The following is a 15,192-nucleotide window of genomic DNA, read 5'->3' as shown; positions in this document are numbered from 1 at the left end:
CAGATTGGTAATCATATGCAGTATAACAATTCCAGAAACTTGTAATTCTAAAGTATTACAAAAGAAAATATTTAGTAAGGTGATTTGGTTGTGCAGCAAAAAAAAATAATAATAACAAGGGAACAAAAAGTATAAAAGGGTAGATAGAATCACCATTCTTTGAGTAAAAAAAGCAACAACAGTAAAACATGGATTAAAAGTCAGCCATATATTACCATTATAAAGCTTTAAGATTTTAAATTGCCATAAGTTATCAGCATAAAGCCTTAGGATTTTAAATAGATATTAGTTACCATTATAAAGCTTTAGGATTTTAAATTGCCATAAGTCATCATTATAAAGCTTTAGGATTTTAAATTGCCATAAGTCATCATTATAAAGCTTTAGGATTTTAAATTGCCATAAGTCATCATTATAAAGCTTTAGGATATTAATTTGCCATTTCTCTGTAGAATACCAAGAAATTCAGTTGGTTATTTCAAAGCCTTACTACTCACAGCTTATTGTGCACCATTATTGTTTACTACACAGGCCTAAAACCACCATCTTGTTCTACCTCTACAAATAATACTGTTACCATTATCCCTGCCTTCTTTCATTAACGGCATTAGCTGAGAAATCTTGAAAGGAAATCCAAGATAGGCTGAATAATTTATAGCCTTTGTAATCTGAATTTGAATCTTGCAACAGCTAAATTAACTTTTCTATTATACAATTAACATCACTATTAATCAAAGATTAGCGATAACAGAAACTATTTACATCATATTACTCATCCCAGGGCAACATTTCACAAATACCATTTGAAATATTTCTTTTTGGAATTTCTTACTCTTGCATCTGCTATTTTCATCCACCCACAGCTATTTGACAAAAATCTATAAATCTTTGTCCCTCTTTCCTGCACTTGTATATTACCTCAAATATCAACATTTATAGAAAGTGAGCCAACAAGGAAGTCTCTTCATGGTCACTAACCCTGCAAGAAATAGCAGCCAAAGTTCTCTTGAATTACACCTTACTTTCTTAAATAGCAATGTAATTTCTGGTATAACAGATAATACAGCCCTAAATATACCCTCAAAAATATTGATGGTTATGGGTGGAGTGCCTTTGATTCTAGGTCTGCTCTATCAGGAATGATTTGGAGCTAAAACATCAACTAATATTAAAATATTAGCATTCCCTAACAACAAATGCTTTCCTCTACTAAATGCACTAGTGTCTCATTAATAGCTTTACTGTTTAAATAGCCCAATCACTGCCACCAACAACAACATAGCAACTATAACAGTAACAACAACACCAATAACACCATTACCACTACTAATGTGACCAACATCAACACCATCATGCCAGAGATGACCAGATATTCTGCAATTTAATATGAAATATTTGATCATTGAAGCAGTCCACATAAATTTAAACAAGTAAAAAAAAAAAAATTATATATATATATACATATATACACATAATATATACACACAGGCAGGTAGATGAGTTGGTAGATAATTATAGACAGATAGGTAGGCAGATAGCTAGAGATCGATAGACAGATAGGTAGGAAGATAATTTGATAGGTAGATAGACAGGTAGATAATTAGATAGGTAGACAGATAAATAGGTAAGTAGATAAACGGAGATAATTAGATAAATATACTTCCTTATGCTGATTGAGATATACATAAGAATACATTTATGCATATATGCACACACATATATATACTTGTGTGTGTGTGTGTGTGCATGTGCATGCATTTTCTTTTTATAAATCACGTGTATTTGAAACAGAACCCTCACTCTTCAGTTGGCCTTTTCCACAAGACCCTCCAGGCCAGATTATAGATGATCCAAAAAGTACACAGAGTTTATTGCTAGATGTTACGCTGATGTTCTTACTGTTGAAAATCCAAATGTACCAGCTTCATTGCCACTAGCACCAAATTTCATAACAGCCACCTTAAGAATATGTACAACTACACTTCCCCTGATCTTGTTGGTATTACTTATCTGCTTCTTAAATACAGCTGCCTATTTCTTCTGCACCAGCTTTCACTCCTCTTCCAATCCTACCCTTTTGATACCAACCCGGCTGAAACCAGCTCTGACTCTGTAATACAAATGTCTTATTTTCATAAGTTTTGAATTAAAATCCTCCACCAAACCTTAGACACAATTTATGTTCCTAACACTAGCTGAATGATAACTAAGTTGTTTTACTAAATTCTTTGTTATATTTAAAGTAATTGAAAGAAACACAGAGCATTTCAAAATAAATACAGTAACGAAAGGGTTAATAATAGTGTTCCCCTGCAAAACTGTTGAAAATTGCCAGTGTTGTTTCCTTGTTCAAAATGGGTTACAACACACCATCTGCAAGCAATTGCTCTATTTGTCTCACTAGTTGTATCACCAAAGTCTTGGAGTCCTATGTTGGAGAGACTCTCTGAAACTTCAGGAACTCTCATTGATTTATTTTAACCCACGTAGTTTGGAGTAATCCCTAACTGCAGCTGTTGAGGCCAACTCATTTAATTTCTTTTGTGTCACCCTTAATGTGCCTTTACTTTTGATTATAGATACGTAAGTAGGTAAATAGAGATGATTAGATAAATATACTTCCTTATGCTGATTGAGATATACATAAGAATACATTTGATAATTATTGCTACCTTTTTCTTACCTAACTTATTGCTACTTTCTGTCCCCACGTGTTGTACACCCTTTCCCTATGAGTTGTGCACCAATATTATATATAAGGACTGTATATTACAAGTCCTTTATAAGTATTACATTTATCAAGGCAGCAAGCTGGCAGAAACGTTAGCACGCCGGGCGAAATGCGTAGCCGTATTTCGTCTACCGTTACGTTCTGAGTTCAAATTCCGCCGAGATCGACTTTGCTTTTCATCCTTTCAGGGTCAATAAATTAAGTACCAGTTACGCACTGGGGTCGATATAATCAACTTAATTCGTTTGTCTGTCCTTGTTTGCCACCCTCTGTGTTTAGCCCCTTGTGGGTAGTAAAGAAATAAGTATTACATTTATTTTTAATTATTGATAGCAATCAGAAATGTGTTTCTCCTCATTCAGTATTTCTGAGTACTTGTCTTTAGTGTACATTGAAATACTTTTGATAGTTATTAGCAAAAGATTCTCATCAAACGTATTGTTGCTTTTATGTTATAGTGAAAACAAGAAAATCAAGAACTAGCTAATGTATCAAGAAAGTGTTATAGTATTTAATAAATGCAAGTTTTCTAACACACGAACTTCAGTTTCTAGTTTGGTTTTCTAACTACTGAGCTCTCTTAAACATTACATAAAACATAACAATATTTGTAATTTAAAAACCGATAAAAACTTCTACAATCATTTCATAATTCAAATTTTATAGGAAATAAATTTTCTCTTTTTTCGAAAAAGAGTGTCAATAAAAATTATGTTTATCACACTTTGCATTGTGATATTCATTTGGAATTTGATTTATAAGTAAACATTGTTTACTGCTTGTAATTTTTGATTCAGAAATTAGTACATGTAATATTTATTAGCTTCATTTAGCTGCATGAAAGAGAGAGAGAGAGACTAAAATTTTTGGTGCTTACTGTTTTGATAAAATAAGTGCCAATAATTCAAAGAAGGTGAATTCTGTTATTTATTTATGTATTTCATACACTGATAAAATAAACTGGAATCAAATATGAAATGTTTGACTATTGTTTAGTAGTGATATGCTATTGCCCTCAATTAAGGAGGTAATATAGAAGGTAAAACAGAATCATATTAATCTGAAGCCCTTAACCCTTTTGGTAACGACCTTGTCGAGACCATCGATGGTTCTCCAATATAAACTTCATATTTTTAAATTAGCTTAAAAATTTTTACTCTTTTACTTGTTTCAGTTATTTGACTGCAGCCATGCTGGAGCACCACCTTTAGTCAAGCAAATCAAACCCAGGACTTATTCTTTGTAAGCCTAGTACTTATTCTATCGGACACTTTTGCCGAACTGCTAAGTTACAGGGACATAAATGCACCAGCATCGGTTGTCAAACGATGTTGGGGGGAGAAACACAGACACACAAACATATACACACATATATACATATATATGACAGGCTTCTTTCAGTTTCTGTCTACCAAATCCACTCACAAGGCATTGGTCGGCCTGAGGCTACTTGCCTAAGGTGCCACGCAGTGGGACTGAACCGGGAACCATGTGGTTGGTAAGCAAGCTACTTACCACACAGCCACTCCATAAAAATTTCATGTTAATTTATATTCCTAACACCAGCTTGATAATAAAAGTTATTTTACTAAATTCTTCGTTATTTCCAAAATTAATCACAAAAGATGTATTTCAGCAATAATCTGGTTATGAAATAGTAATAAGAAGTTAAATAATAATCCCAACTAAGAATTGAAACTGTCCTGTTTTCAGCATATTCTATGTTGCTTTCTATTCTTCACATAATTTACATCATCATCATCATCGTTTAACGTCCGCTTTCCATGCTAGCATGGGTTGGACAATTTGACTAAGGTCTGGCGAACCAGGTGGCTGCACCAGGCTCCGATCTGATCAGGCAGAGTTTCTACAGCTGGATGCCCTTCCTAACACCAATCACTCTGAGAGTGTAGTGGGTGCTTTTATGTGCCACCAGCATGACGGCCAGTTAGGTGGTACTGGCAATGACCATGCTCAAATGGTGCTTTTTATGTGCCACTTAAACAGGAGCCAGTCCACTGGCAATGACCTCGCTCGAATGTTTTCTTTCACGTGCCACCAGAACAAGTGCTAGTAAGGCAACACAGGTAACAATCACGCTCAAATGGTGTTTTTAACGTGCCATCAGCATGGAGGCCAGCTTGTTGCTCTGGTAACGATCTCACTTAGCTAGGTGTATAATCAAAACGAATAATAGTTACTATATTAATAACCTTTGGTCTCTAGTCAGGCTTATTAACAATTCCGCTCTCTTTGCATTTTATATTAAACTTTATAATTAATCATGTCATAATACAAATAACTTTTGATCTTAAAGAAAATATATACAATTATTTAGTGTCATATTTCCTCAGACAGATATCTATATTGTTACAAATAAGATTTTGAAATTTTCGTCAATAACAATGTGGTGCCTAAAAATGTCATTCCACATATTGGTATATTTATTGTTATGACTATCAGTCCAATATTGTTTTTACAGTATTCTTTTTACCATTCAGTATGTGAATTCATATTAAATGTTTAGGATATACTAATATACATAAAATGATTTTGTGATATTGTTGTAAAGTAATAATTTGTTTATAACCAAAAGTGTATTTGGCTTCTCACAGAACAACTACCTGGCTAGTTAATAAGTAAGCACATGAACATTGGTAAAGACACCAGTTGGTCATGAATGACCATAGGATCGCGCCTAGAAAGTTCAGGGTAAGGTGAACTTTCTAGGCATAATCCCCAAAGTCCATCCCCTCCTCGCCGTGGTGGGGACGCTGGCAACAGGTAGTGTCAGAGCTATGCTGTTGGGAACTTCGGTTCCCGGTAGGGCCACCCAAGGCAGATTGGTCTGACACCGAGTGGTATCAGGTGCTCTGATACCGGGCTCTGGTGAAAATCCTCGGAGTGTCTGTTTTGGCAACCGGTGGTTCCTCGGTCATTCTGTCCCTGCGTCTGCGGGGACAATCTGTGGCAAACAGGATGTCTCTACATAGGGGATTGCTTGTGAAATCCACATATTCCCACGAAACTTCTTCCAAGGAAGAAGCCAATTCAACCCGCCAAGGGTGAATGTTGCCACAAGTACAAGTAGGTAAGTACCTAGAAAGTTACCTTCCAAGGCACAAGTCCAAGAAAAGCTGTTTTATGGAAGACCAGCAGTCACGCATGAATACCAGCCTCCGCTCTCCACACCACCAATGTTATCCAAGAGAAAGGCAAAGGCCGATACAGCTGAGTGAACTGGAAAAACATGAAATAAAGTGTCTTGCTGAAGAACACAACACACAGCCTGTTTTGGGATTCGAACTTGCTACCTCATGATTTGAGCCTGACATTCTAACCAGTGAGCCATGTGAGAGAACTAGTAAACTAGTTTCCTCATTGGGCAGATGTTCTTCTACTTATGTTTTCTATCTTTCTATGTATGTGTATTACATATAAGCTTGTATGTGTGATACAGGCCTTGTAAAATAATAAACAGCATTACACTTATTTTTAGGTCATCCCACAATTAATCAAATGGTTTTAAGATCTTCTTCCTATTGACTGACATCCTTGGCATATTACTATTCTAGTTCAATATGTTAACACAATTTAATATGGATAACACATTATTGGAATCATTTGTAGTTTTCCATTATATAGAATAGGGAGTTTTCAATAACTGACTGCAAAGATGTAAAATAACTGCCAGATTATTATTTATTAAAATAATTATCAATCATTAAAATAATTGCCAGATTAACAAATAAAGAAATAAATAAGAATATATTACCTGGATTCGTTATTAATGTTTTTAAGCTTTACTAATTTTGAATGAGGTGATAACTTTAGAAACGAACAAGCATTATATTTTAAAGTTTTGCATTAAAAATAGTCTTGAAAAGTATATAATTTTCTAAATTTTGGTAAAATTATTAGATTTGACTAACGTCATACATACATTCATCCTTTGTTCATATTACAAACAATAATACGATTGTGCTTAAACCACCAAACTCTTCTGACTGACTCAGTTGTGTCACATCATATTGTTACCTGTTTTTCCATCAGAATTATATCAGACATGCTAAACACTGGATATCTTTAGTATGACTATAGTAGTACAGATTAGCCTGAATATAATCAGCACTATTATAAATCTGGTCTGATATAAACGGTTTAAAATCATTATACCTCAGTTATTACACTTATATTACCCTCACTGTATAGAGATTTTAATTGCCAAATTATTTTACAACAAACCTAGATATATGATATTCGTAGGGTGACCTGCTGTGCTTGAGGAGACCTATTGAGTCAAGTACATCAACATCAAAATAAATATCAAATGGAAATTGTAGTTGTGATACCTGTGCCGGTGGCACATAAAAAGCACCAACTAATTGTGGCCACTGCCAGCCTCCCCTAGCACCTATGCCAGTGACACGTAAAAAGCACCCACTACATTCACGGAGTGGTTGGCGTTAGGAAGGGCATCCAGCTGTAGAAACACTGCCAGATCAGACTGGAGCCTGGTGCAGCCTCCTGGCTTCCCAGACCCCGGTTGAACCTATTTCTTTTATTACCCACAAGGGGCTAAACATAGAGGGGACAAACAAGGACAGACAAGGGTATTAAGCTGATTACATCGACCCCAGTGCGTAACTGGTACTTAATTTATCAACCCCAAAAGGATGAAAGGCAAAGTCGACCTTGGCGGAATTTGAACTCAGAACATAAAGACAGACAAAATACAGCTACGCATTTCACCCGGATTGCAAACATTTCTGCCAGCTCGCCGCCTCCCCGGTCGAACCGTCCAACCTGTGCTAGCACGGAAAACGGACATTAAACGATGATGATGATGACTCAGAATTAATTACATTTGTGCAAAGCATGGCATGGTTTTTAGTGAGGCAGAATAAAAAGCCAGTGTGCGGAATCTGTGTATTTCTTTAGCGTTAAATTGATTAACTTCATGTCAAAGACCTGCTCTACAAGAGATACCTGAGATTATCCAACAACAATAACAGCAATGACAATGTATCAGTGTGTACGTTTGCATATTAAAAGAACTGAAGTTTAAACATTTAATACCTAATGCATAATCAGAAACTGAACATTTAATCTTACATGAATAAAATAATTACACATAGCACCTGACTGGAAAAGGAGAGTAGATTTACAGAAGTTAATAGGATTTATATCGATTAAAAAGAGCATTCCTTGTTAAATAATTCCTTCATAATTGTAGATATATATCACCACTGTTATGAATATAAATATTTGCAAAGCTCTCAAGAGGATATTCTTTCTATATATATGTTGTTGTTTGTTCCTTCTCGAGCCACGCCAGGCTCATAAGGGTCAGTTTCCCAGTTTCCTTGGCCTATAGGTTCCCCACCTGAAGGGACACCAGTCTGTCGCAGGTGAGCTGCTAGATGCAGGAGGAAAGTTGTGGTGAAAGAGTCAGCAGAAGTTTGCCATTACCCTCTGCCAGATCCGCATGGAGCTTAGGCGTTTTGCTCATAAACACACACATCGCCCAGTCTGAGATTCGAACCCGCGATTCCTCGACCGTGAATCCGCTGCTCTAACCACTAGGCCATGTGCCTCCTCTATATTCTTTCTACGTTCATGTAAACATACTTTTTATCTTTTACTTGTTTCAGTCACTGAACTGCAGCTATGCTAGGGTACCACCTACTTTGAAGGGTTTAGTTGAGCAAATAGACTCCATTACTTATTTTTCTAACTCTAGTATTTATTCCACTGGTCTCATGCTGAACCACTAAGTTACAGGGATATAAACAAACCAATACCAGGGTTATAGTAGTGGATACTTACCCCAGGTGCCATGCACAGGTACTGAACTTGAAACCATGTGGTTGTAAAATAAGTTTCCTAACCACACAGCCATGCCCGCACATAATAGATTTATTTCTAAAAATGTACATTACTTCTTATAATAACAGTATTCTGGTTATTGATACTATGAAGAGCAATACCGTTAACATTACTACAACTACATTCGTACCAATTTTAACAAGAATCTTGATATCATTTTCACCACTCTGATGCCATGGTTAACACTGCTGTTAACAGAGTTCTTCTACTACCATGCCATCATTAACAATACTATGTGCTACACTTCTAGCACTATCAATTATACCATCACCCAACAATACCATTGACCCATTAGCATTCAGATTACTCTATCAAATGCAATGCTTATTTACTCTTGCCCTTTTTACTCTTTTACTTGTTTCAGTCATTTGACTTCGGCCATGCTGGAGCACCGCCTTTTGGTCGAGCAAATCGACCCCAGGATTTATTCTTTGGAAGCCTAGTACTTATTCTATCGGACACTTTAGCTGAAATGCTAAATTACAGGAGCGTAAACACACCACCATCGGTTGTCAAGCGATTTTGGGGGGACAAACACTGACATACAAACATACACACACATACATATATATATATATATATATATATATTTATATTTATATATATACGACGGGCTTCTTTCAGTTTCCGTCTACCAAATCCACTCACAAGGCTTTGGACAGCCTGAGGCTATAGTAGAAGACACTTGCCCAAGGTGACATGCAGTGGGACTGAACCTGGAACCATGTGGTTTGGAAGCAAGCTACTTACCACACAGCCACTCCTGTGCCTACGTATTTTTAATTTTAATCATGCATTATCTTGTCCCTTCAAGTTTCCAATGATGTGATTGTTTATTTTCATGACATTGTAGGCTAGGTCTGAGGAGTCAGATCTGGTCAATTTACACATAAAACAGATAGAATATTTGGGTTGGATGTGGCCGGTTTAAATGCTAAAAAGGGTTATTAGTAATTCTACCATTTCCATACTATCAGCAACAATGGCATTAATATTATTTCCACCATTCCCATACCATCACCAACAAACAATAATACCACAGTGATGAATCAGTGAGGAAGCATCTATAGTCTGCTAAAGATAGCAGCAGAGTCATCATTGAATCCAATGCTCCTCTTTTAAAAAGGGAGGGTCACGTTGGTTAATACAATCCTAGATACACTACCTTTTACTTTTTTATGTGTTTCAGTTGTTTGATTGCAGCCATGCTGGGGCACTACTTTAGTCAAACAAATCGACCCCAGGACTTATTTTGTCAAACCAAGTACTTATTCTATTGGTTTCTTTTTTGTGGAACTGCTAAGTTACAGGGACATAAACACACTAACACCACTTGTCAAGCAGTGGTAGGAAAACAAACACAAAGACACACACACATATATAAAAGTGAGTTTAGGGATATATAATCTGGATGGATACCATGTTAGCTCTCAGTTGGGTTCCAGATGCCAGTTAACGACAATGATCAGTATCCAATGTCTGTGTCTACTTACTATAAGCTGTTAGTCACTTGGGTAATTCTGTGTGTCCTGCAGTGGACTATAAAGGTTTCTTGGAATATATATGTATGTATGTATATATATATATATATTATATATATATATATATATATATATATATATATATATGCGGAGTGGCTGTGTGGTAAGTAGCTTGCTTACCAACCACATGGTTTCGGGTTCATTCCCACTGCGTGGCACCTTGGGAAAGGGTCTTCTACTATAGCTTCGGGCCAACCAAAGCCTTGTGAGTAGATTTGGTAGACAGAAACTGAAAGAAGCCAATCGTATATATGTATGTATATGTATGTGTGTGTGTGTCTGTGTTTGTCCCCCAACATCACTTGACAACCAATGCCGGTGTGTTTATGCCCCTGTAACTTAGCAGTTCAGCAAAAAAAAACGATAGAATAAGTACTGGGGTCGATTTACTTGACTAAAGACGGTGCTCCAGCATGGCCACAGTCAAATGACTGAAACAAGTAAAAGAGTAAAAAGAGAGAGAGTATAAAGAGCCAATCTCTTTCTGACAGCTGATTATTTCCAACAGTTGAAGTCCATAAATATTTAGAGGGGAAAGGAAGCAGTAGATTACAAGTATGTCACCCCAGTATTTAACTGGTATTTTGTATTCTTGACCCAGAATGAGAAAAAGAGAATGTTGATTTTTGAACTCATTTATGAAAGAGAGTAACTAAATACATTAAGCCATTTAATGTGCCAGCTTAACAGATTCCTCTAATCCACCATCCTGACCACTGTCGTATTTAATCTCTCATCAACACCAACATACAGCATGGAAATTAATAACTCCAGTTTTCTGAAGTCATTGGGTTTGCTGTGTATATAAACACACTGGCCCCTTATTTCTCTGGGATTGGTGAAAACGACATAGACACCCCTGATAAGAACTCAATAAGGTTTGAAAGTGATTTTTTTTCAATTTACAGAGAAATAGTTAAATTTGCCCTGTTTATATCTATCTACTGCAGTAGATTATAAGTATGTCCACTCCCAGTATATAACTGGTATTTCATATTCTTGACCCAGAATGAGAAAAAGATAATGTTGATCTTGAACGCATTTATTAAAGAGTGTAACCAAATACATTAAGCCATTTAATTGGCGTTAGGAAGGGCAACCAGCTGTAGAAACACTGCCAGATCAGACTGGGCCTGGTGCAGCCTTTGGGCTTCCCAGACCCCAGTTGAACCGTCCAACCCATGCTAGCATGGAAAGCGGACATTAAATGATGATGATGATGATTTAATGTGCCAGCTTAACAGATTCCTCTAATCCACCATCTTGACCACTACCGTATTTAATCCCACATCAACACCAACATTACTTCTATCACCACAATTAATCACACAAGCCTAATCCATGTCCTTTCATTCATCACCCATCACTCCCTTACATCCATCCCTCTGCTACCATTACCACCACCACCATCATCAGGACCACCACCATCATCACCACCACCATCATCATACGTGTACTTATAATCAGAATCTCACTGAACTACCTGACAACACTTGTTATAATATCAGATTTACAGTTCCCAGCAACTGAAAGCTTGGTGATGAGAATTTCTTCCTCTCCACCACTTTATCAATAGCTCTTCCTCCTCCTCCTCTTCTTCTCTTTTATCTACCATTCTGAGAATAACAATCAAGATGTTTACAGAACTATCACATTTATTCTAATGACCTCATGCTCATCATAATTGTCACCACTAGCGGTAACATAACAAAAATGTTTAATAATCACTAGTACACTAAGATTACCTGCATCATTAAAATGATGATCATCGTCATCATCATCATCATCGTCATTATTATTGCTATCATAATCACCATCATTTATCCTTTTCCTACTTTACTCCACCATCACAATCACTATTTACATCATGTCCAGCAGCATCACTATTTGTCATCTTAGTCAATATCACTACGACCAACTTCATCATAATTATCACCACCATCACTTTCATAATTATTAACATCATCATCGACATCATTATCATTATTGTCGTCATTATCAACATCATTATCATCATCGTCGTCATCAATGCTAAATTGTCATCATCTCCATCACTTTCTTTCACTGCCATTATCAGTGCTATTTTCATGACTGATTACAATTGCCACCATAATTCTTCTCTCATCACTTTGGTATGTGTCCTTCTAGCTGCCATCAGCAACAACACACTTCTTGCCTCTCATACCACATGTGCATATACATACACATGCACACACACAAGCATGCATGCTCACCTGCACATGCACAAACAGCAGGTAAGATCCAGCTTGTTCTTGCACCATCTCTAGTCAATATGCAGAACTGATTCTAACAAAGGCAGACACAGAAGCACCTCCCTACCCACAAGATAGCCATTATGGCAACAAACTTGCCAGTGACATCCCTTTGAAGAAGTGTTGATCTGAAAGTATCAAAAGGTTTTGGTTTTCACTAATATCTCAGTAGATTTCTGATCAATTGCCAACTAACTTATTATGAGCCTTTCTTTTCCCTTTTCCCATACAGGCTCCCACATACATAAACAAACACCCACATGCATATATATATATATATATATATATATATATACATACACACACACGTGTATGTACATATATATACATAAAATGGAAATGCACATATACATAAACATTTGAAGCATATGTATATATATGTGCACATATAAATGTATATATATACACACACATACACACATGTCCAGATGTTTTGTGTTCTTGTCCCATTTTGTATTTTATATATATATACATAAACACAAGCATTATATATATATATATATATACATATATATATATATATATATATATATATACAAACACAAGCATTATATATATATATATATATATATACATACATCATCATCATTTAGCGTCCGTTTTCCATGCTAGCATGGGTTGGACGGTTCTACTGGGGTCTGTGAAGCCAGAAGGCTTCATCAGGCCCAGTCAAATCTGGCAGTGTTTCTACGGCTGGATGCCCTTCCTAACGCCAACCACTCCGTGAGTGTAGTGGGTGCTTTTTACGTGCCACATATATATATATATATATATACAAACACAAGCATTATATGTATATATATATATATATACAAACACAAGCATTATATATATATATATATATGTATGTAGTGATGCAGATATACAATTAAGATAAAAGGACCTTCAGAGATTTATGCATGAAATATATGTGCATGTACATATATGTATGTATACACACATACACACACCTATACACATACATGTGTGCATGCATGTAGTTGCACTTATATATATTTATAAGGCACAGGAGTAGCTGTGTGGCAAGAAGCTCACTTCCCAACCAGATGGTTCCGGGTTCAGTCCCACTGCATGGCACCTTGGGCAAGTGTCTTCTACTACAGCCTTGAGCTGACCAAAGCCTTGTGAGTGGATTTGGTAGACAGAAACTAAAAGAAGCCTGTCGTATATATATATATGTATGTATATATGTGTGTGTGTGTGTGTACTTGTGTGGCTGTGTTTGTCCCCCACCATCACTTGACAACCGATGTTGGTGTGTTTATGTACCCGTAATTTAAAGGTTCAGAAAAAGAGGCTAATAAAATAAGAACTACGGTTACAACAAATAAGTCCTGGGGTCGATTTGTTCAACTAAAGGCAGTGCTCCAGCATGGGCACAATCAAATGGTTGAGACACCTAAAATAATATATATATATATATATATATATATATATATATATAAAATATGCATGCATGTGTAGATTTGTATTATATATTTATACATTTATAAATATGTGCACATATGTATATGAACTTATATATATATATATATATATATACATGCATTTATGTACATATGTGTGTTTGTGTATTTGTGCTTATATGAATATATATATATATATATAGTTGTACGCTTACTAAATCTTTTTCTGTAAATATTTAACTACACCAAATTTAGCTAAGGATATGAAGACAGAGAAAGACTTTGGTTCATTGGGTGTCACTGCTGATACCCTTAAAATATCTGATGGAACAGAATATAGCCTTGTCACTAGCATAGTTAATCGAGTTATCCAGGAAGGTGTCATCCCTGACTAGTGTAGCAGCATTATAGACAGCTACTACAAAGATAAGGGAGCTAGATGGAATTACAGAGACATCAAATTACTGGACCAAGTGATGGAAGTTATGGGAAGAGCTATTGCCCAATGAATCAGAAACAGGATTAGATGAAATACAACTTGACATTGTGCTGGAGAGAAGCACTACTGATGTTATGTTTATAGTGAGACAACTGCAGGAGAAGTATTTGGTTAAGAATAAACCATTGTACTTGGATAATGCAGATTTATATTTAAGAGATGAGGAATTATGTACATTATTTACATTGTTAACAACAAACAAGATGAGGACAAATATACCCGTCGAATGTAAATAATGTACATTGTACTTGGAGTTTGATGACTTGGAGAAAGCTTTTGATAGAGTATCTCACTGAATGATATGGTGGGCTCTGAGAAAGCTGGGGGTAGATGAGTGGCTTCTAAAAGCCATACAAGCCATGCACAAAGGTTCTGTCACATAAGATGAGATTTAACCACGTGTTAATTTAGTGTAGAGGGAAGTGTTCATCAGTGCTTGGTTCTCAGTCATCATTGTCCTCCAGGCTATAACAGAGGAATTCAAGACCACCTTCCCCTGGGAACTGCTACATGTTGATGATCTTACTCTCATAGCAGATTCTGTAACAGAACTACTCGTAGGAAAGAAATTTCAGGTGTAGAAGCAAAATCTGGGGCTTTAAGGTTATCATAGCAAAGACTAAGGTTTTAGTAAGGCAGAAGCAGACAGGACCCTTCTCCCATCAGGTAAATGGCCCTGCTTGATATGTAGGAAAGGTATTAGCAAGAACTCTGTAAGGTGTACCCAGAGCAATTTATGAACACGCAAGAGTGTAGAGAAATAATAGGAAGACTATCAGAGAAAGTAGTGTTTGTATATGGAAGATGCACAGAGACCATAAAAGCTACAGATGCTCATGAAATCAATTTTTTC

The 15,192-nt window shown here is 36.2% G+C and overlaps 1 protein-coding gene across 3 annotated transcripts in view; it reads right to left on the bottom strand.

Annotated features, from left to right (window-relative positions):
• LOC115232408 (A disintegrin and metalloproteinase with thrombospondin motifs 7) overlaps positions 1-15,192 on the bottom strand; it is a 313,827-nt gene that overhangs the window by 10,526 nt on the left and 288,109 nt on the right. For 2 of the 3 annotated variants that reach the window (XM_036511342.1, XM_029802264.2), the window contains one exon: positions 1,322-1,374. The exons of the other annotated variant lie outside the window; for it this stretch is intronic. In XM_036511342.1, the coding sequence (XP_036367235.1) occupies positions 1,322-1,374 (53 nt within the window). The remainder of the gene's footprint in view (positions 1-1,321; positions 1,375-15,192) is intronic. 3 annotated transcript variants of the gene reach the window in all.

The sequence above is a fragment of the Octopus sinensis genome, linkage group LG2, assembly GCF_006345805.1.
Source record: "Octopus sinensis linkage group LG2, ASM634580v1, whole genome shotgun sequence".
Classification (NCBI taxonomy): Eukaryota; Metazoa; Mollusca; class Cephalopoda; order Octopoda; family Octopodidae; genus Octopus; species Octopus sinensis.
This window is presented reverse-complemented; position numbering and strand designations above follow the sequence as displayed.